Source organism: Lactuca sativa, chromosome 3, assembly GCF_002870075.4.
Source record: "Lactuca sativa cultivar Salinas chromosome 3, Lsat_Salinas_v11, whole genome shotgun sequence".
NCBI lineage: Eukaryota > Viridiplantae > Streptophyta > Magnoliopsida > Asterales > Asteraceae > Lactuca > Lactuca sativa.
Window position 1 is genome coordinate 208,747,902 of NC_056625.2, and position 22,256 is coordinate 208,770,157.

Genomic DNA, 22,256 nt, shown 5'->3' on the forward strand with positions numbered 1-22,256 from the left:
TTTTCTGGGGCTCAAGGGGTGATAAAGAGGCTGGGAGGAAAACATAATGTTCTTTATATAGGGCTCAACCCCAGGAATTAGGGTTTTCTCCACTCAGCGCCTACTCGCCGAGTCCATCTTACTGACTCGCCGAGTCGGCTACTTAACACGCGACCCAGTCGCGACTCTACTCGCCAAGTCCACCCATGGACTCGCCGAGTCACTCTTTCCCAATTTACTCTTTTAGCCTCTTATTCTACTCTTGATATTTCGGGATGTTACAGAAAGCTTTGATACCAACTGGAGTAAATAAAGAGGGTAAAGAAGCGCTAAAACGGAAAATCTCTAATGCATCAAACAACCTAGAAATCTGAATCACAAGAACAATATTAGTTCAAGTGGAAAAGGAATAATATATCAAACAACAACCAATCACATGCAATGAAAAATACTAAGCAGAGCCGTAAATTTGCAAGACGCAGAAATTTACGTTGAAAACCCAAATCGGGAAAAAACCATTGGCAGAGGAAGTTGAGAACCAATCCACTAAAATATTGCAGTGTTTATAGAGGTTTATCAAAGAGATTACAATGACCTATAATGATGATTTGGTGAAGAAGAGAAGAAACCCTAAGATCGAAGCTCTCGAAAGGAGGAGAAAAGAGCTCTCTTAATTTTGTCTTCTAAAACCTCTCTTGTATAAAAACCCAGGTTCAATTAAGGCTAAAAGGATAAAGATTTTGTCATTTTGACAAATTTGGCCCTTCAACAATCAAGTAAATGCATTTTAGGAACAAATCCATTTTAGATCAAATCAGTTTTTGGACCAGGTTTTCTTTTTAGACCTAAAACACCCATTTTAGACTTGGTGCCATTTTTTTTACCTCAAACACTCATTTTTGACATGGATTGCTGGAAAAACAATTTTGCCCTTGAACTAGGCAAAACTTCTCAATTTTGGAAGTCATATTTTCACAATCAGTTTAGCAATAAAATCCAGTTCCTCTGGCGAAACAATAACGTCATTTGAAACAACATCCCGATTCCCGAACTTACATTTGAAGCATAACCATAGCACGAGAAACTGAATCTCCAAGATAACCATCATCATTATTGGCTGATTCATAATCACCGAATTTTTTATAAACCAATAAGTCAAATTCAATGAAACGATTTCGGGTTTGAAGTCAAACATAACCATATGGGTACCTAAAACTAGAAACGAATATGGGTTATGTTGCTAATCAATAGCCACCTTCAACAGATATATAATTCATAATCGAATTTTGAAGTCAATTTTGTTGTAGAGTCAAAAAAAAAAATAAACTCTAAAGAACACTTACGAATTTCATTGTTTCTAGAAACGAATATGGGTATCCGAATGAATATTTTATCATGCTCATTATCCATGATACTTACAAAACCACTCTTCGTATAGAGGAGACAACACCATTCAACAAATTCAAAACGACCAATTCCTAAGCCCCATATTATCAACCCATTTGAAGATTTTCATAGGTGTTGTCTATTTTACAACATCATTTTAGCGAAACATATATATATATATATATATATATATATATATATATATATATATATATATATATATATATATATATATATATATATAGAGAGAGAGAGAGAGAGAGAGAGAGAGAGAGAGAGAAACATTTTCTCTATAGGAAAGATTTTTGCAGTCCCATATGCAAGAATCATAGCTATTTTGGTAAATCCTCTAACTATGTAAGTAATAAAAATAAAAAAAAATAAAAAAATTATCTACGATACACGATTGCAAAATAGTAATTCTTCATTCAAAAAACTTATATATTTGTATATATCAACCATAAAGAAGTTACTTCGGCTTTACATAGAGGCGATACATGTAACATGTTTGATCATAATCCATCGCACATGATGAATACACAAATGCCTAATTTATCAGCCAACAATCACACTCGGAGTTTGGCTCTTATTCTTTTGCCTTTCAGACCCACGAACATAGAGCAAATTCGAAAAGCAAGAACCCAAACCAATTAAATGCCTCTCACTCTTTGATTTTAAACCATGTCTTTTTTGTGGTTCAACAATTTCCTTGTTATTATCATCCTCATGTTCATGGTCATCATCTTCTCTTACACTTTCTTTGAAAAGGTCCAAAAGTCTCATTTTTTTGTCTGATGGAGTTGGAGATGGTTCACGTGTGGGACCAACCGGTTCGTTGTGGTCCATTACAGCGGGCTCAGTTCCAATTCCAGTTCCAGGTCCTGTGTTGTCGTGACCGTGTTTGGTTTCGATGGTCGAGATATGGTGCACTGGTGTGTTGCCTCTTGACGGGGTAAAGTCTGTTTACACACCCAGATGATTTCAGTAAAAATTACAAAATAGACATATTGGATAAATTGTATTGAGAATGGTAAATGGTAAAAATAGAAAGTTTGGAGAAATTGAGAATCAATGTAGTTGAAATTAAGTTTAGGGAGATAAATACAAACGGCGAAATAAATAGATTGAGTAAATTGTTAAAATTGTTAAAAAAGTGAAATAAACCAAGTCTTGTTAAAATAGATTAGGTTAACTAACCCGTCAGTTTTTATTTTTAATCCTAGTAGTGTTTTGGTTTAATAAATAATTAATATTAGATATGATGACAAACTATTAGATACGATTGAGTGATTGGCTATTCCCATTAAAAAATATTAAAAGAAAAATGTTAAAAATAATGAACTTATCCACCGAACACATGGCATAATATTAATAAGGGGTTGTGTTTAGAGTGACATTTGGCAAAAAAAAAAAAAAAAAAAAAAGATTAAAACTATTCATTTATTAGAATAGGAATGAAGATTTTACAATAAAAAATAACATTGAGTTTGGTTTTAAAAAATTAATAAATATCGATCTAATTACTTTATGCATTCCACTTCTCTTTAAACGAAGTTATTATATTTAACTAATGCAAAAACATAACCAAAATCGATCAATCACTCGATTAAAATTTCAATATATTTTCTTACCACCATTAACGCTCATGAATTCATCTTCATAGTCGGAATCCATCCACGCTTGGGAATCAAAAAACGTTTCCTCTTTACTACCTACAATGTAAAAAAATAAATACGAATCAAAAAAAATATAAAAGAGTTTAAGTCTACATATATATACCCAAAAAAAACATTTTGATCCCATAAAAATCAAGGAACTCATGATCATGCCTTTTAATGTGCAAAACCATATAAAAAAAAAACAGAGTCAAAAAATGAAGCGTTGAAATGATGTATCCTAAACAAATATTATGGCTATATTTGTCGACTAAAGAATATTAATTTGTGGGCCATTATGCTAAAATGATCATTCAATCGTTCACTCATAATGTAAGTTGTTTATATTCGTAATCCACGTTTCTTTGCTAACGAACTATTTCAATAATACCAACAAATAAAACCAGCAACGCATGTTACACCCACCCATTAGATGTTGTAGAGTAAAACAAATTTGAATAATAAACAAATAAATCGACATAAACAGATGAAGATCATGTGAAAAGTGAAAACAGAATCATTTGTAACAAATTTGATTTGTTTTTTGAATACGACGTGATTAGATGATATGATGAAGGTAACCTTCGATACAATTTTGAAAGAAGAGTGTGAAACTATGAATTATTAGCAGCCATCGAAAAGTCAAAAACAAAACAAACTGAATTAATCGATTTGCAACGAGTTGAAGAAATCAAATCTGTGACTGAGTAAAAAAGTAGCAACAAAACACTGAAATTAATCAAAATTCAAAACCAACATGAATCAAGCGATTAAATCCTAAGGTCGTGTCAGCTGTAAATCAAATATAAGATCGAAATCGAATACAACTGAAGTTAATCGGATTAAGCAGATGAACAATTTCGATTACAGAAATGGAAGTCATACCGAAATCGGAAATAGTAGCGGGTGATTGAGAATGAGGCAACTGAGGTTTAACGGCAACATGACCATTCATGGTTGGAAATTTCTCGCTTCCGAATGAAGGATGAATCACTACCTTATGATCTGTTTTTTTAGTAGAATCAAACGATTTTTGTGGTTTCATTGGCGAAGCTTTTTGATGATTTGAAACGCAAGCACCCATTGTTCTTGGACTTTAACTGACAACGATTCCTCTACCCACTGAGATAAATCCGATGCGTTTGAGAAGTAATCAAGTAGATGATTAGTGGATGATGTCGATCGAAAGGAAAAAAGCTTTGAGTGGAGAGAGAGAGAGAGAGAGAGAGAGAGAGAGAGAGAGAGAGAGGCGACTATCGGTTGATTGAAAGGGAAACTATTTGCATTGCGATCAACGAAGCGTTCTATATTCGGAACGTTTTTTTTATGTTAATAAATAAATATTCGTTCAAATTGATAATGTCAAATTGTAGAAAAATAATAGAAATACAAGGTTATTAACGAATAAACAGTTTCATTACAGAACAATAATTTATTTTAAAAAGATTTTAATTTATATTATAAAATTTTGAGAATATTAATCTTTAAAGTATACTATTTAAAAAAAATTAATTAGGTTTATTTTTTAACTGAAATTATATTTTGTGCATTCACTAAGCAATATCGTATATTTCGTTAACAATTTTTTTGTTAACTTGAGCTCCATACTCGAAATGAGATTAAGTTCAATATCCATTCGATGACTTGATTCCTCTTCTTGATGTAAGTTCAACATAATTGGTTTTGTATCTTCAGTAAAATATAAGTAGTTTACTCTTGGATATTTTTAACCTCTACTCTTTCAAAACATCATTTACATATTCTATTTGATCAATAACATTATAACATGTGTGAATTTCTAAGAGTCAAATTGTAACCACTATTTTGAATTATTCTATAAGTAGTTACATGTTCATGCATGACACGTCTTTTTGCTAAATTATTATATATAAAGTACTATATTCAAAGATTTGTTTAAGTAAATAATTCCTGCAAAATGAACATAGTTTGACTCATGATATATTGATAATTATATAATATTTGTATAATTTGTAATAAAATACTAGATTATGACCCGGATAATAGGTAGGAAACATATAACAAAAAAAACTATATAAAAAATGGGATATATATATATATATGTATAAAGTAGCGGAAACGAACTTAGGGTTATTGTTAACAATGAAACGTTTGAAAAAAAAAATGAAATGTCTGAATATGAACAATCGTTGAATAACATATTTTATATATATATATATATATATATATATATATATATATATATATATATATATATATATATATATATATATATATATATATATATATATATAAAGTAACGGAAACGAACGTTGGGTTATTGTTAACAATGAATCATTTGAAAAAAAATGAAATGTCTGAATATCAACAATCGTTAAATAACCTATTTGTAGACAATATTTTTTGTTTTATTATTTGGACGACATTTCTCATCACATATAAGTACTTTCAAGCCTTTTTACTTGTAATGCGAGAAACAACGACATATAACTGACCATGAGTGAAGATAGACATGCACATGTATAATCCAATATTTGATAATGATTGTCCTTAAGTTTTGTTAATGCTCATAGGAAAACAAAAAACTAGGGGGAATTGCCTCCGTTGAAAACGAAATATAATTCTTTTATAAGACAAAGTTAACTTCATGTGAGGTAAATAAGTAATATCGTTTAAGAATGTAGGAAATATGATACGGGCTTTAATGATGTGTCTTCCAAGCCTAACAATCTGTACTCTAGTACCATTGAACAATCCTTTGGTTTGGTAGATATTACGAAATAACATGACTAAAACATTTATTTTTAGTGTAAGTTTATGGTAGGGAATTCCAAATGCATTAAAACCTTTCAACACATCTGGAGAGTAGACTGGTTCCTCAAGAGAATCTTGTTACCCTATCTCACACAAAGAATCTAAACTCGAATACGTTTTCCCTTCATCTTTCATCACTTCTAACATATAGTCATTGAAAGCATTGACTTTTTTCATTTGTATGGACCAAAATAGTTTTATCTTGAAAATATGATAGATCACGAAGATCGTTTTCAAAAGATGGATAAATAGTGGATACAGTTAAAAGAATATGGTCACATGTAGAGCGAATGATAATGTCTTATGGAAATTTAACTTCATCTTCATCATCATTAGAGCCACCAATATTACCATCACCAATTTTATGAATTAATTCAACAAATGATTTTATCTCATCCAAATTATTAGTTGGACAACCAACTTGAAGCCTCATGTTTACGGTTAAACATAAAACTGTACATTCACATCATAATCTTGATGAATGTAATGACGTCTACAGAATATCCAAATGATTGTCTCTTTCTATTACCAGAAAAATGTATCTAAAGTTACCTCCAATTACAATGGTCTTCCATCTAAATGCATTATGACCGTCCAATGAATGTATAATGTCTCTAAGTATCCTATCAAATTATAACATCTAAATTTCCCAACCAAAATTTTCATTTTTAAACACAAATAAAAACATTTTTCATGAAACCCATCTCAAGAAAATCGTAAATGTCTAATACAAATCATCATCAAAATAACAATGTCACAAAATATCTGGAATCATAAACTATAGGTGAATCTTGAGGGTGAAAACCACCACTCCCAACTCCAGATTATGGGTGGCATACTTCGCCTCATGAAGCTTCAGCTGCCTCGAAGCATACGCAATCACATGTCCTCTTTGCATCAACACTGCACCTAATGCTAAAATTAATGCATCACAATAGACCATAAAATCCTCAACTCCCTCATAGAGGGTAAGTACCAACGCCTCACAAAGTCTCAGCCAAAGAGTCTCAAACGATGCCTACTACTCAGGCCTCCATCTAAACACAATATCCTTCCTCATCAACTTAGTGTGATGAACTGCAATCTTGGAGATGTCTCAAATGAATCTCCGATAATATCCTGCCAAACCGAGGTAACTCTGAATCTCAAATGGAGGCTGAACCTCACACAACCAGAAATCACACTTGGAGAACTTGGTATATCACCTCTCCATCCTCAAAACCCCAAGAATCTCGTACAAATGCTCCTTATGTTGCTCTCTGGTCTTCTAATATACCAATATGTCATCGATGAAAACAATCACTGAACGGTCCAACATGGGCCTACACACACGGTTCATGAGATCCATGAACGTTGTTGGTGCATTAGTGAGCCCAAACGGTATCACCACGAACTCGTGATATCTATAACGAGTTCAGAAGGTCGTCTTTTGAATATCATCCTCTTGCACCCTCGTCTGGTGGTAAACACACCTCAGATCGATCTTGGAAAACCAAGACAACCCCTACAACTGATTGAAATATCATCAATCCTCAGAAACGGATAACGGTTTTTCACCGCCAGCTTGTTCAATTCTCGATAGTCAATATACATCAGATGCAAACCATCCTTTTTCTTGACAAAAAGGATCGTGCTCCCCACAGAAAACTACTTGGCCGAATAAACTCTTTTCCTAACAGATCCTGGAGCTGAGAGGATAACTCATGCATCTTGGGTGGCACAAGGCAATACAGTTCCTTGGAAATCAATGCCACACTAGGTGTTATATCGATCTGAAACTCCACCTGCCACTTGGGAGGCACACCCGACAATCATCCAGAAAAAATCAAGGAAATCACGCACAATAGGAACATCAAGAATGGAAATCGGTCTATTCTCATCAACCCGAGTATCCACCACATATGCCAGATAACCCATGCACATATGCTATAAACACTGCCTTCCCTGATGGAAGAACATAAAGTTGATCTCATCCTCGTACCCTTGTCGTAAATGGTAATCACTCCCCTACTAGGATCTCAAAACGTCACCAATTACTGCTCACAGTCAATTAGATCCCCAAAACGGCTCAACCATTCCATACCCATGATAGCGAAGACATCTTCCATCGCAATAGGAATAAGGTCGATCGGATACCCAAAAATAACAATCCTCAGTACACAGCACCGATAGATGTCAGTAGCGGAGACTGCATGATCATTAGCAATAGAAATCCTCAATGGCCAACTCAGGGCCTCACGTGCAATGTTAAAACCACGACAAAAGGATGATAACACAAAAGATCGACTCGCACCAGAGTGAAATAACACTAGAGCACGTACAAAATTCACAAGGAAAGTACCTAACAAGAGCAATATCATAAGAAAACATAAAACAAATCAACAGAAATATTAAAGAAACACATACCAACCACAACATCCGGTGCTGCTCTGGCCTCTTCTGCTGTCAACTTAAACACTCTCCTTCGAGCCCTTGGAGCATCAGCCCTCCCCTGTCGGCCATCAATAATATGCAAGGTCGTGGGAGCCAGATAATGAACCGTCCTCGCTGCAAGTTGAGGACACTTGGACCTAGTATGACATGTCTTGTTGCAATTGAAGCTAACCTGAAATCCTTTGGGACAATCCTTTTCCATATGCCCCTCCTCTCCATACATGTAACAAATAGTCCCTGACCAACATGGTCCCTCATGACCCTTTCCACACTTGCTGCAAGTGCGACCCTTCTGGCCTCCAACTTTTGAGTCAATAGGTTTGAACCTCTTAGTCGCCGGTTGCGACTGCACTGGCCTCCTATCTCTATCCTGAGTCTCCCCCTCTTCTCTTGCCTGTGTCTCCAGCTCAATCTCCCTTCTCCTGACATTGGTCTACAGCTCAACCAATGTTTGATATGAAGTGTTCACTAAGAAATCATATATATATATATATATATATATATATATATATATATATATATATATATATATATATCTTTAGGATACTCAGATATGAACTCGCATGTGCCTACTCCGAAGACACATGTTTAAGGCAAAACAACGACCTCTCATGGAACTTCTTGGTGATCTCAGTCGCCATCTTTGTCTTCTGCTTGAGAGACAGGAACTCCTATGCCAACCGCTCTTTCTCAACCAATTGCACCAAATCATCTCTAAATATCTCATTAAATCTCTCCCAAGTCACTACAGAATGCTCCGGAGGAAAGTAGTCATCCGTCACAAACTACCACCAATCCTTCACTCCCAAGAGAAGCAGGTTCAATTTAAGGCGAACCTTCAAATTTTGCGAAAATGAGCAAGTGTAGAAACAACCCTCAACATGATAAATTCATCTTATCTTAGAAATCATGTCCTGTGTCCCATCAATCTTTGGTGGCTTCATGTTGTTGAAATCCTGGTACCGCAACGAATCACCACCCTACGGTCTCGCATCAACAACGGTTACGGAAACAGCAGCCTCAGGGACGGACGCATAAAATTCATCAAAAGTCTCGATCAACATGGTCTTAATAGACCTGAACATCTCTGGTATGGCCTCTCTGATCGCCACATCCACCTTAACGGAAACGATCCTACGGATCCCATCATCACTGGCACTCGGCCTCTCAGGGTCGCTAGAGCCTGAACCTCGGGTAATGACCATACTGAAACATATATGAAAACTATCAGAAACATTCTAAGGAGTATACACAAACACTTAGACACTCCTTCAAGTTCCTCATTACACTAAGATTCCTTCTTGAGTCGTATATGGATCCAATGCTTTTAGTAGTACATGCCCAATACTACCTTCCATACGAATCCAGTTTTCTCCTTTGATTTTTTTTTGTTTCTCTCAGATCCTTAGTTTGAGTTCGGAATCCCACAAGTGTTCATCTAAATCCCTCAAACCAGGGCTCTAATATCAATCAATATGTAACATCCAAATTTCCAAACCAAAATTTTCATTTTTAAATTCATATAATAAACATTATTTATAAAAACCATCTCAAGAAAATCAAAAATGTCAAGTACAATTCATCATTAATAATTCTTCACTTACTCTTCCACATTTGATCAAACCCTTTACATTTGATTAAATCTTTGACATTATTAAAGCCTTCACATTTGATCAAATCCTTTACATTTGATTAAATCCTTCAAATTTGATTAACCTTCACACTGGATCCGATCCTTCACATTTGCTAAATTCCTTTACGAGATTACTTAAATCGCAGTAAGTAGAGAAGTTTACAACCGTCCATCATTTGATTTTAAAGGTAGGAAGGAAGCTTTAGCTTTTTTTTCTCCGACCTGTCAACAGAAATGACCATGATTTACCCATTGGGTAGGTTTAGGCACGTAACTTTCTTGTAGCACAAGATCTTGACATGATGGATAGGTATTCGGTTCATACCTATGATAATGTCAAAGCTTTTGCTTGGATGTGGCAAGAAGTCTATGAAAAAATGTTGATTTCTCATGGTTACTTTATTAGTGAAAGGGGTCGTACAATGACTCGGCATGACTCTGAAAAAATCATTTCATATAGACAATGATATTGGATTTTCGGTGGATATAGACACTAGATTGACATAAAAACATGATTCATTATGTGTTAGGATAAAATTTATTAAAATTCACCGGTAGATTTTCGACAGTTCACTAATTGCCTTTACTCTACATATTTCCTCTAGTCTAATGGGTTCATTACTTAATATATGCTTAAGTTTAGGGTTCATGAAGATTTCTTTTCATAACTTAATTACAAGTACTTCAACATAAGTGGTGAATTAGAAACTCACCCATTACTACTGATGGTTCTTGATTTTCATTCCTTGTTTTGATCATGATTTCTATGACTCAATTTTTACCTCGTGGTTCTTTAGTCTTGAGCAGTTCCTCTCAAAATGCCCAGTCTCAAGATTTTCATAACAAGGTTTTCCTACACTAGTGGTTGTTCTTCTTTCTATATCTCATTTTTAGCAGTATACTTCTGTGAGCATCATGTTTAGTGTTTTCTCCAAATTGTTACATAGGTTGAGTCTATTGTCTATGATTTTTGTGTAGTAGTTCCACCAAATAATGGAGATGCCAATAAAAGTACACATGGAAAACTGAACATGACAGTTTTTTGCATAGGAATTGACATGGACTATTGATTCCACCTTTTCAGTCCAGTGAGTTAGGTACATGTTGCTCGATTATTAACTTGATTGTAGTTGTGTCAAGCTGTTGTGTTGGTGATGGATGATCACCCGTAGGTCTCTTGTGAGACAATTCTTTGTCCTATTACAAATGGTTCAAGGATAAATGAGTCACATGAAACTATCATCATAACCATAAGTGATATTGTTACAATTGTGCTAGACGTGTAGAATTGACGCAGGTTTGCCCAAGATTAACCATACTATAAGTATTATAAGTAGTGAACTTTTTAGTACTACCAAGCGTTGCATTTACATTTATAACAAGTAAAAGAAAATTATTAGTGTGACATCCCCAAAATCACGGCCAGAAAAGATCGGTTTCATTTATGCTTTTAAAATAAATTCAGAGTAAATCCATTAATTTAAAAGAGTTGCGGAATTTGTTCCCAAACAAAATATGATAAAATAATATTTACCAAAGCATTTCTTAAAGAAATGTATATTCATATATAACAAAACTCGAGATGTCATGTTCCGATACAGACACAAAAGCATAAACAATAAAACATAGACCTTACACGGTTACTTACAACTACTGGTCTATAAACAAAAACATCTTCACAAGTTCTCCAACTTATGCTCTCGTGCCACTACCTATAATACAAAGAAACTGAGTGGGTCATGCTTGGGATCCTGGTGAGCATATAGGGTTTGCAACCCACAATAAATAATAATATTTAATTTCACCAACCAACAATAACCCGATTACCCATTCCCGTTATCCTCACTTTACGTCCCTAAAACAACAACTATCACAAGGGACCTAGTCTAGGAATTTTCATCGGGACAGACACTACTACAAATGGGATTCCTCAGCAATGAATGTCCTAAGGCAACCATGAGGGGGATAGAATACAGCAAATGCACACCCAAGTTCACCACACCTACAGGTTATGAGCCTGCCAGCGTTCTACTGAACTGTCTAGAAAAGTCTGTGGTCATCATCCATATTCTGCTGGACGACTAGATCACAATCACATCGAGGCCTCTCATTATTTTTATTTCATCACACATCACTATCTACCCATGTTCTACCCAACACATTTGTAGATAAAAATATAAATATATATACAACATAAAACATGTATAAAACATTCAACCAATACTCATTTCAAATAACACATAACAAATAAACACATAACACGTATTTTATGGAAATACTTCGTATTTATGTGTTAGAAGAAAATAACTACACACTCACATGATAAGATGATTATTGGACAACACTACGGCTCTACAAGTAGCAATTCTTCGATGAAACCAGGAGATCTTCACAAACATCGGGCTTCTTGCGGGCAGAGCTTCGGCTCGAAACTCTTTTCTTCTCGGGATCTTCAAAGCGTCGGGACTTGCTTCAGGTGTCGGGATGATACCGGGGCTTCGGGGGTATAACTTGCATATAAAACGAGGTAATATGGGAGAGAGAAGAAATTTGGCAACCAAACTCGGTTGCCTTCATGTTCTATTTATAAGGTATTGAACCCCTGATTATGCTGGGCGTAACCTTAGAGTATGTTGGGCGTACTCCCCTGTCGACATGTACGTTGTGTATACTGGGTGGATAAGGCCAAAGGCTTTCGAGGCTGCGACGTGGCTCATCCGTGGCCAAGAACACGAGTACGTTGGGCGTACTCCACATTTCCAAACTTCAAAAATTCATAACTTTTGCATACGAGCTCCGTTTTTGACGATCTTTATATACACGGGTAGGTGAGACTATGCTCTACAACTTTCATTTAGACTCCATCGGCTAATTTTGACTTTATTTTTATTATATTATTTTTAGTAGGCCGGGATAAGAAAGTCCGTTAGAAATTCATAACTTCTTCATCTGACGTCCGTTTTCATCAGTCTTTCTTCCGTTGCACTACTATTGATGAGATCTTCGATTTTCGTTTAGATTATTTCGGTTAGAAATCACTCGATCTCAAATCCGAACTTCGGACTGCATACTGCTAAGCTGAAACTTAGAAAAATCATAACTTCCTCATACGAAATCAGATTTGGACGTTCTTTTTTTTTGCACGCTCTTGGTTTCATGAACTCTACGACTTTCGTTTAGATCACTAAGGCTAAATATTGCTCTATCGTAAATTCACTATTTACGTCACGCAGTGTCGTACCGGTTCTGTCGCGAAACTTCGACATGTCATAACTTCTTCGTTATAACTCGGATTTCGACATTCTTTATACATTCGGAAACTTTGTCGCGACCACTACGTCTTTATCTATCGATATCGATTTTATCTAACATTTTATTTTTACGTTTATTTTTATTCTTAATTCAATTAAGTCACACAATTAAGCATAAAACACATAATATTCAAATAATACATATTCATTATTTCAAAATGAGTTACAAAGGTTAACCTAGACTATTACATCAACATTAATGCGTAGTCTAGAAACACGGGCGTTACAATTAGGTATTGGAACAAATCATGCAAATTCATGAAGAAAATGATGTAGATAAAAATTTCAACTACTTGATGTTTTGACCATATAGTTTTGGAGTTCTGATTTATTGGAATCGAGATATTTTGGAAACTATACAACATTTCCTACAATTTCATGTTTTGTGTTTTTGTTGATTCTAGTTTTTCTCCTTCAAAAGGGTCATAAAAGATGACGGGTAAGTGTAGGTATCCTTCTTTTGAACTTGGATGGTTCAAACATAAGTCGAACGGTTCACACCAGAAAGAAACAGATTGATTGAATACCTAAGCTGAATTAGATATGATTCGCGGACACACATATTTTTCACGGTATCCATATGATGTATAATATAAGTTTTCATATAATATCATATTCGAGCAATTAGTATTCTATAAAGAACATCAGATGTGATTTTTGTTCATGATAGTTAGAATTTTATGAGGATTTGAAGTAATTATTTTCCAAATATTCACAAAGTGTTCACTAAAACTTCTGAGAATCGTTTCAAACTATGATCTTCCTTAAATTTTATAGAATCCAAGAGTTTCAGTCTACCAAGAACCAAATACAAGCTCAATTGTGTATCGGTCCAACCATAATTAAACATAGGTGATCAGTCTACACTTAGTTATGGTTTGGCCCATGTGCAACAGAATTAGCTAAGTTGTTTGACCTAAAACCTTGATGTTGTATTAGTATTTGAGGGTTTGAGTTTATATATATATATATATATATATGTGTGTGTGTGTGTGTGTGTATGTGTGTGTGTGATCGTGTACATGTATATATATATATATATATATATATATATATATATATATATATATATATATATATATAACCATGTATTTCTAGGTTAAGGGATATGGCTAACCTAAGAGAGTAAGCCCTAGGCTATATTCGTGCTTTCCTAAGAAAGTACTAGTTTATTATAATCAGTAGCTCTGATACCAATCTGTCACACCCCCACCCATCGGCGAAAACGCTGAATTGTGCAATGTAAATTAGTGATCACTATTATTGAACATACATTGAATAGTACAAATATAATATTTTATTATTACCGAAATAGATATTACGTTGACGATGACTATTGCTAAATAGTGATACACGCCAAACAATTTGGCATTTACAAGGGTATGCTAAAATAACGAAAAGTATTTTATGCAAACTCTTATAACCTTCTATTAAACCTGAGAATACATGCATTAAGATATGTCAACAAAAATTGTTGATGAGTTTTATAGGTTTTGACACAATGTACCTTTATAATCAAAAGTGTTTTATAAAATTTTGTCTGGTTGACCAGCTTTTATAAATATGTACTTTTCTATCAAAAATATATAAATAAATGAGTTGAAAAAAAATTATTTGAACTCCTTTAGAAATATCGTTTATTCAAATCTGAAAGTACAAAAGTTTGTGAACTTATCAGTAAAGCAAACTTATATCAAAATTTTATGGTTCTCATAACTAAAATGCATTTTTATATAAAGATTTTGAATGCCAAATTTCATAAAAATAAGACACATTACCATTTGTGAAAACATAAAATTACAAACTTTACTCTTGAAGTTTCGTACATGCATTTTTATAGTTTATATATAAAACCCATAGATTTTGAGTTTATAAAACTTTTAAGGTTGTGTTGTAGTAGTTATTAAATGTTATCTTACTTAATTTGGGAACCAAACTTAACCACTACGTAAACTCCTCCCACATAAACATTGTGTTTTTGTAATAAAACTTAACCAGTCTTGTCATCTTGTTAATTAATTGTTATATGACTTAATTTTTGGTATTGAAGCTTATCGTTTTGAGTCACAAACTATCCCACTACATACAATCTCTTTCGACTAGTATAAGTGGACAAAACACTTGTATGAATCCTATTCTAGTTCCATACGTTAAAAAAAGTCATCAATGGGGCGTATAATAAGCTCATAACTGACACTACAATACGAGACCTCTATACCAACACAAAAAAGGTCTTGATAATAGTTCCAAACTGATGATTTATCAATGTCATGGAGTAAACAAAAATAGAAACGTCAACACAAATTTTGACTCGTCAGAAGATGGTTGTAGCTAACAATAAGTGGGCGGGATATATACCTGTATAAATCCGTGTCGTCGATTTATATATGATATTTCGTGCTCCGTACAGATTAACGGTAATAACGCAAAGGACATTCACTAAGATATAGAATATTAGCGTGGCTACAAACATAGACGATATAGCTTGGGAAACGATCCTAGCTCCTATAGATTTTAGAAGCGAAGATAGCTTATATGGGAAACCCATGAGTGTTGATTCTAACAATATGTCTAGGCATTATAATCCTAAATTTTCCGTTGTAAGATTGTTGAATACGTATAATTTTGTTGTTTAAGAATAATCTGTGATTGAAGTCTTTAGTATTTGAGATTCCTAAGACTTAAAGGATTTCCAATTTTTATTGTGTGTCTTGAAGAAATATGGGCATCATCACGGCTGAACATGATACCAACATTTTCCATATATTCGATCAGTTAGATAATTGATACGATACGAAATTTCTTAAGTAACGATTCTTAAACCCTGAAATCAATTATGCTATAATGTATAATTAATTTCATAATTTAGTAGAAATGAATTATATTTTTATACAAATTATAAAAATATATTAAAGTCGTCTTCTGCTAATTATTACATAATATCAAAGAGTATAATAATAATAGTCGATTTTCGGTATTTTCAACTAATCATTTTATATTTGTGCGAACTTTGTTTTTCAAGTATTGTCCCCAAACTGGATGACAGAAACATTCGGGGGTGGAACGAGAATCACAATATCACAATAATTGTATACATTGAAACACACATAAACAACCATCATATCAAATGATTATATCAGTTACATGATCCAAATGTTACTTAGTATCAAAATAGATTACAAGTTTTGCATGTTATCAAATAAAGTAGTTCTCATAATGATATTTGGTGTCTTGTCTTCAAAAGTAGCTCCACTGATCCGAACTTAATTGTTTCCTAAGATTACATGTCGTTTTAAAAGTCAACATAAAGTTGGTGAGTTCATAAGAGTTTAGTTGTACAAAATCCGATGTTTTCCTTGTATGAAAATCATATCTCTACCTTGTAAAAAGTTTTGTACTTGTATGCCTTTAGCATAAAAGAAAAACATATGAGTATAGTGCGTATCAAAAGCATTTATAAAATAGATGTTCCTATAACTTCTAAGCTTATAAAAAGTGTGACTTGTCATGTAATTCTTATTATCCAAAAATCAAGTGTATAAGTAACCAACCATACTTATAAATGTAGTGTATAAGTAAATAACCATACTTATAAATATAGTGTATAAGTAAATAACCATACTTATAAATGTTGTGTATAAGTAAATAATCATACTTATATTGTATCTTGCACTATAATTTACTATTTGATGTTATAGTGAGCCCCTATAACCGAGCTATCGATTGTAATGTTGCCTTCATTGACGCTTCTTCGGACGTCATGAAATGTAAAGACAAGTGTCACCTTTGACCCGTCGATCGTGGTTGTAGCTTGCAACCATATGTGGGGGTTATCAATTCCATATAGATCTATACACAATTCTCCTGCTCACCTAAATTTAACGATTATAAGGTCCGATACTTAGTATAATGGTTGAAGAAATGTCTCACATAACCCATTGATAGTATGTAATTCTAGTTGTAAATGAAATCAGGGCTTTTCCATATTCAATGTATGGTTCCATTTGTGTGCTAGTTAACCAGTGTGAACTGGTAATACCCAATGGATAATGGTATTATCCAAGGGGTAATGGTTTTATCCAATGTGTAAAAACAAAGTTTTAATCTTTCAAAACTAGAATTTTGGTAAAAATGTTAGTATGTATTTATCCAATATGTACTAATATTATCCAATGGATAAAGATATTATCCACTATAGAATAGCTTAAGGGGGTGTTTGGCTTAGCTTTTCACAGTCAAAAGTCCTTTTTGGAAAAGAAAAAAAAGCAAAAGATGTTTGGCAAACTAGTTTTAGAAGCTACTTTTTAAGTTTTTACATAAGGAAAAGGAACTTTTTGGAAAAGTCAGGAAATCCTGACTTTTTGTAACTTTTCCAAAAAGAACTTTTGGGGTTTGAAAAGCTAAGCGAAACACCCCCTAAATATGAGAAACTTGTGCATATGAAAGAATAGGACTTGTGTGCTTTCTTTGAAAACATGAATATATGTATATATCTTCATAAAAGAACATAAATATGCATGTAATAGTATTACCCAAAGGTTAAAAGTTTTATCCAACATATATTCGATCTAGGACCTTTGTGTAAGTTTATTGTCCGAAATGTATTTTGTTTTCATGGCATGTAACCTCCCCCGAAAGTGTAAAATGAGTGAAAACTAGTAGAAAAGGGGGTATTAACTCACCTTTTGTGCTTTCCTTGGAAGATGGCAAGAACTGGTGGGAAAGATGAGGTAAGAATCGAGTGACACCTTCTTGAAACTCCAAGATCTTGCCAAGGGTTTTCGTTTCAAGAGTGAAAATGAGACAACCAAAATATGATGGTAGGGAGATGATGGAAATCTCGAAAATATGAAGAAAACTTACCAAAAATCCTTGCTAAATACTTGACAAAAAGCTTGGAATCAACTAGAGAGTGTTTGGAGAGTTAAGAGAGAATGAGAGTGAGTTTGAAGATGAAGTGAGGGAGAGGGAAGGGTCTTTAGGCCGAGTTTTTATAGGATGAGGGGTGGGTTGCATGGGGAAAGGACGATGTGGTGTCTTTTTCATTAAAATAATCAAGTAAGGCATTTAGATTATCAAATTCATGGCATGTATTCTTGATTTCTTTAATGTCAAGGGATAATGATGGTGTTGGATATGGTGAGAGATATGTTGTAAGAAGAGAGACATAATTTGTCTCATATAGTTTTTATAAAAAACCTAACCCTTTTTATAAAAGTTTGGCATTTTTATAAAAGTGTGGTGAGATTTGAGAAATTAGTAAGGTTTAATAACTAATAAAAACATTGTCATTTAATATTATTGACAATAATATTAAAACCTTATGATTAATTTGTTTTTCTAAAATTCATTGTGTAAAATGTGAGCATTAAATGTGATAACTTTCGTTTTCTTGATGTATGACCTTTTTCCAGAACAATCACCGAAGAATCAACTAAATACTAAGTCATATGATGTTTAAAACGTGTTTATGGATTTGTGAACAGGCAAACCTTGTGTTATGAACATTACCCAATTTCCGGTAATATTTCTGTGTTTTATCGAATTACTACATTACCGTAGTTTATTGATTGCAATAAAAGCATTTATTCCATAATGGATTCAAAATAGCATACGTAGCATTATAATATTCAATCATACATTAGGGATATTACAAAAATTACATTTCGCCTTATTGACCTAATCTACGCACAATTGATTTTTTGTTAACCTTGTTGACTTTTGTTGACCAAAATTTGACGGATATCACATCTGTTTAAGCTGGTGTATTTTCTTTTTATACCTAAATATGTCGAATATCATTTTTAATTATATATAATATCTTTTTATATATTATTATCATGCTCAAACTTATATATGAAAAATACCATAATCTTTATATATCATCAAATATATTTATATCATTATAGCATTCTACATATAATCTTACTATTTTTGTTAATAATTAAAATCATATTTCACACAAGGTATAAGTATATCATCTTTTAGCATCCTACCTTAGCTTATATGATTTATTAATGATTTATATCATTTTAGATTGCTATTTCTTAAATTTTTGACCAATAACAAATGTGATGCATTTTTAACGTATAAAAACTAGAACATCATCAAGACTTCATTAAACATGCATGTATCCTCCCCCAAATATGAAAATTATAAAAAAGGGGTTGTAGAAACTCACCTTTGACACATGATCTCTATATGGGTTCACTTTTCTGAAACTTTAAGTGAGAAACTGCAACCTGACAACTCTTGAACTTTGAAAAACTTTAGGGATTTTTTTGTGAAGATTTAAATCAAAAGGGATTATTTTAAATCTTTTAGAACAAATGAAGGGATTGTTAGTAAATCACCTAACCAAAGGGGACTGTTTTGGTCTTATATTGATAAATGGAGTGGTTGATTTGAACAATAACTACAAATAGAGGGTTACTATTGATCATCGAATACAAGTGAGGGTAGTTTTGGTCATGTACACAAATATAGGGACTGATTTAGTTAAAATCTTCATTTGATCGAGGGAGATGAAAAAGAACGAAAGAAGGCAGCAAGGAGAGGTAGCCACCCATCTCCGCTGACCCTTTTTGGTCCTTTTCTCGTTGCCAACGGCCACAAATCAAGGGGAAGAAGAATGGAAGCAACAACAGATTGTGAGAGGGGCTGCTTCAGAAACTTGAAGCATTTTCTATAATATTTACAGTCAAATTGACTTTTAGGAATTGTTTTCAATAATAAAGCATGTGCATTGTACCTTCAAACTTTAGTGAATAGATCGCAAATCTCATTTCTCGATTCTCGTGTCATCATACCGCCTCATGTAATTTTTTGAAAGTGCCCTCTTATTTTCCTGGTTGTGGTGAACGTAGACAGGATTAAAATCCAATATACCAAACTTCGTGAATTGGTGTTTAAAGTTTCGCAATTAATTAGATCCGATTTGTCAGATTTTACGAATCTGATTTTGTTCGAGGTTAAAAATGACATAAAAATGAAATAAAATAATAGACCATAGTACGAGTTCAAAAACCTTCACAAAAGTAATTTACAAGGTTCGTAGCTATTTTAAACCAAGCAGTGCAAAATAAAATAAATACTGATTTTTATAATTTGAAAGAGGCATAACTTTCTCATACAATTTCTCTTTTGGATGATCTTTATATCTATTGAATCAGGAGAACATAATCTATTTATCTTTCTTATCTATAGCTCTTAAGTATACTTAATGCGAAAATTTTATTTTTAGGGCATTCATAAATATTTATTTTATAAATTGTTTTCCAGTTGTTAGCGACTGTTAACTTCGAGAAATTGCACGATATTTGTTATAAAAATTTTCTAGTATAATGACTTCAATTTCACTTAAGAACAAGGATTATTACACAATAGATCCTTTTATAGTGATGTTTGCAGTTGTTTGACCAACAAACTTTGACCTATTTATAGCAATTGTTACAACTAAGTCATTAGATAGTTGTCAAAAACATTCTTAAATATTTAAGGAATACTAAAGACATGTTGCTTATGTATAGTAGTAAATAAGAGCTGGTTCTGAAAGGTTATAATGATGCGAGTTTCCAAACGGATAAAGATGACTCCATGTTGCAATCTGACTGGGTATTCGTGTTAAATGATGGTGTAGTGAGATGGAAAAGTTCAAAACAGGAAACGGTGGGAAAATCTACCTGTGAGTTTGAATATATTGACTGTAGTAAGGCGTCCAAGGAGGCTACCTAGATAAAGGACTTCATTGGTGATCATAGAGTTGTTCCAAGAAATAAAGATCCTATGAAAGTATTTTGTGATAACGAAGGTGCATTCACTTTGACTAAAAAGCCTAGGGATCACAGAAAGTCAACAAATATAAATAGGAAGTTCCATTAGATTGTATACATAGTTGAGGATGGAGAGATTGTTGTGAAGCAGGTATTGTTAGAGGATAATCCAGCTAATTCGTTCACGAAAGGAATAAACAAGGAAAGACATAGTATTCATGCTTGGAGCATAGGCATGAGAGATGATATTAAGTTTAGTAGTTAATTGATTAGTTTAAACATTTATAACAATGAATAAAGTTTGTAACAGTTTTAGTGATTAAATTATGTATAATTAATTATTTTCAAGAGTGTTATCATTTACAATGAATTTATTATTTTGTTTCATTTTTGCATGTTCAAATCCCCACTTCTTGAGTATTAATTCACTTAAACCTCCACAATTGACCATAATCTTGGAAGTAAGTATCGATATAATATTGTCATGAAGAGTTAGTAGATTGTCTATAGTGAATAGATATAGCATAGAGATTATGATTAACACTCATGATTTTGGAGAAACCCTCATTCAGAGAGATTTTTTAGTGGATTCTATCAATAGTAATTCTAAGATGATAATATCTTTTTATTCTTACAAAAAGAGAGACGTTAAGTTTTTTGCATGCAAGTTGGTTGTGTATTAGTCTTACTCTAACTCTATTCGTAACTGGTGTCTATGCATGATTTTACAAGTAGACAAAAACTATGTTGTAAAAGTTTATTTGTTTCATTTTCCTTAGTGGGAAAAGCAATATGAATGGGCCCCTTACTGATTTAATGTTAACATTCATGTGCTAGCCTAGCCCGGACTAAATTAATGTGTTCATTTAGTAGTCTGATATGGTGATTATAAATCGTTAATTGATAAACATAGTTTTGAACCGTCAGGTTGATTCATAAATCCATAACTCAGTTCAAACATATACCTTGTAGAAACAAAGGAATAATTGATCACTTATAAAAGGGTTAATTATTGATTTGATTAGAATTTTGTCGATGTTGTGGAAGGCACACTTTTTTAATTATTCGAAGCTATTGGACCAATAGTAGTTGATAACTTGTCCGAGTAGGAGACTGTGGAATATAGGTGTTTAATGTCATAATTAAACGGTATAACTAAGGGAATAATAACGGATTCCTTTTAGGGTCGCTCTCATGAGTTAAAAGAGTTAGAAACTGCTTAAGAGAGAGAAATAAATTGTAGATTAATTTGTCATAACTTGATAAATTAAGGAGAAACTAATTTGGAATTAAT

General features: G+C 33.2%; 1 protein-coding gene across 1 annotated transcript; it reads right to left on the minus strand.

The window, feature by feature from the left end:
* Positions 1 to 1,771: 1,771 nt before the first annotated feature.
* On the minus strand, positions 1,772 to 4,300 carry LOC111912618 (uncharacterized protein At3g27210). The gene is made up of 3 exons (XM_023908362.3): positions 3,906 to 4,300; positions 2,997 to 3,077; positions 1,772 to 2,324 (listed from the first exon to the last, which is right to left on the minus strand). The coding sequence occupies exons 1-3, from the start codon at positions 4,102 to 4,104 to the stop codon at positions 1,921 to 1,923; spliced, it is 684 nt and encodes a 227-aa protein (XP_023764130.1). The 5' UTR covers positions 4,105 to 4,300; the 3' UTR covers positions 1,772 to 1,920.
* Between the last annotated feature and the right edge of the window lie 17,956 nt (positions 4,301 to 22,256).

Bases quoted from the DNA above. Each gene is read 5' to 3' on its own strand.
- LOC111912618 (XM_023908362.3), bottom strand. From the start codon at position 4,104: ATGGGTGCTTGCGTTTCAAATCATCAAAAAGCTTCGCCAATGAAACCA. The intron at 3,078-3,905 runs GTATGACTTCCA...TTTACATTGTAG, and splicing joins CGCTACTATTTCCGATTTCG to GTAGTAAAGAGGAAACGTTT. The intron at 2,325-2,996 runs GTAAGAAAATAT...GTGTGTAAACAG, and splicing joins ATTCATGAGCGTTAATGGTG to ACTTTACCCCGTCAAGAGGC.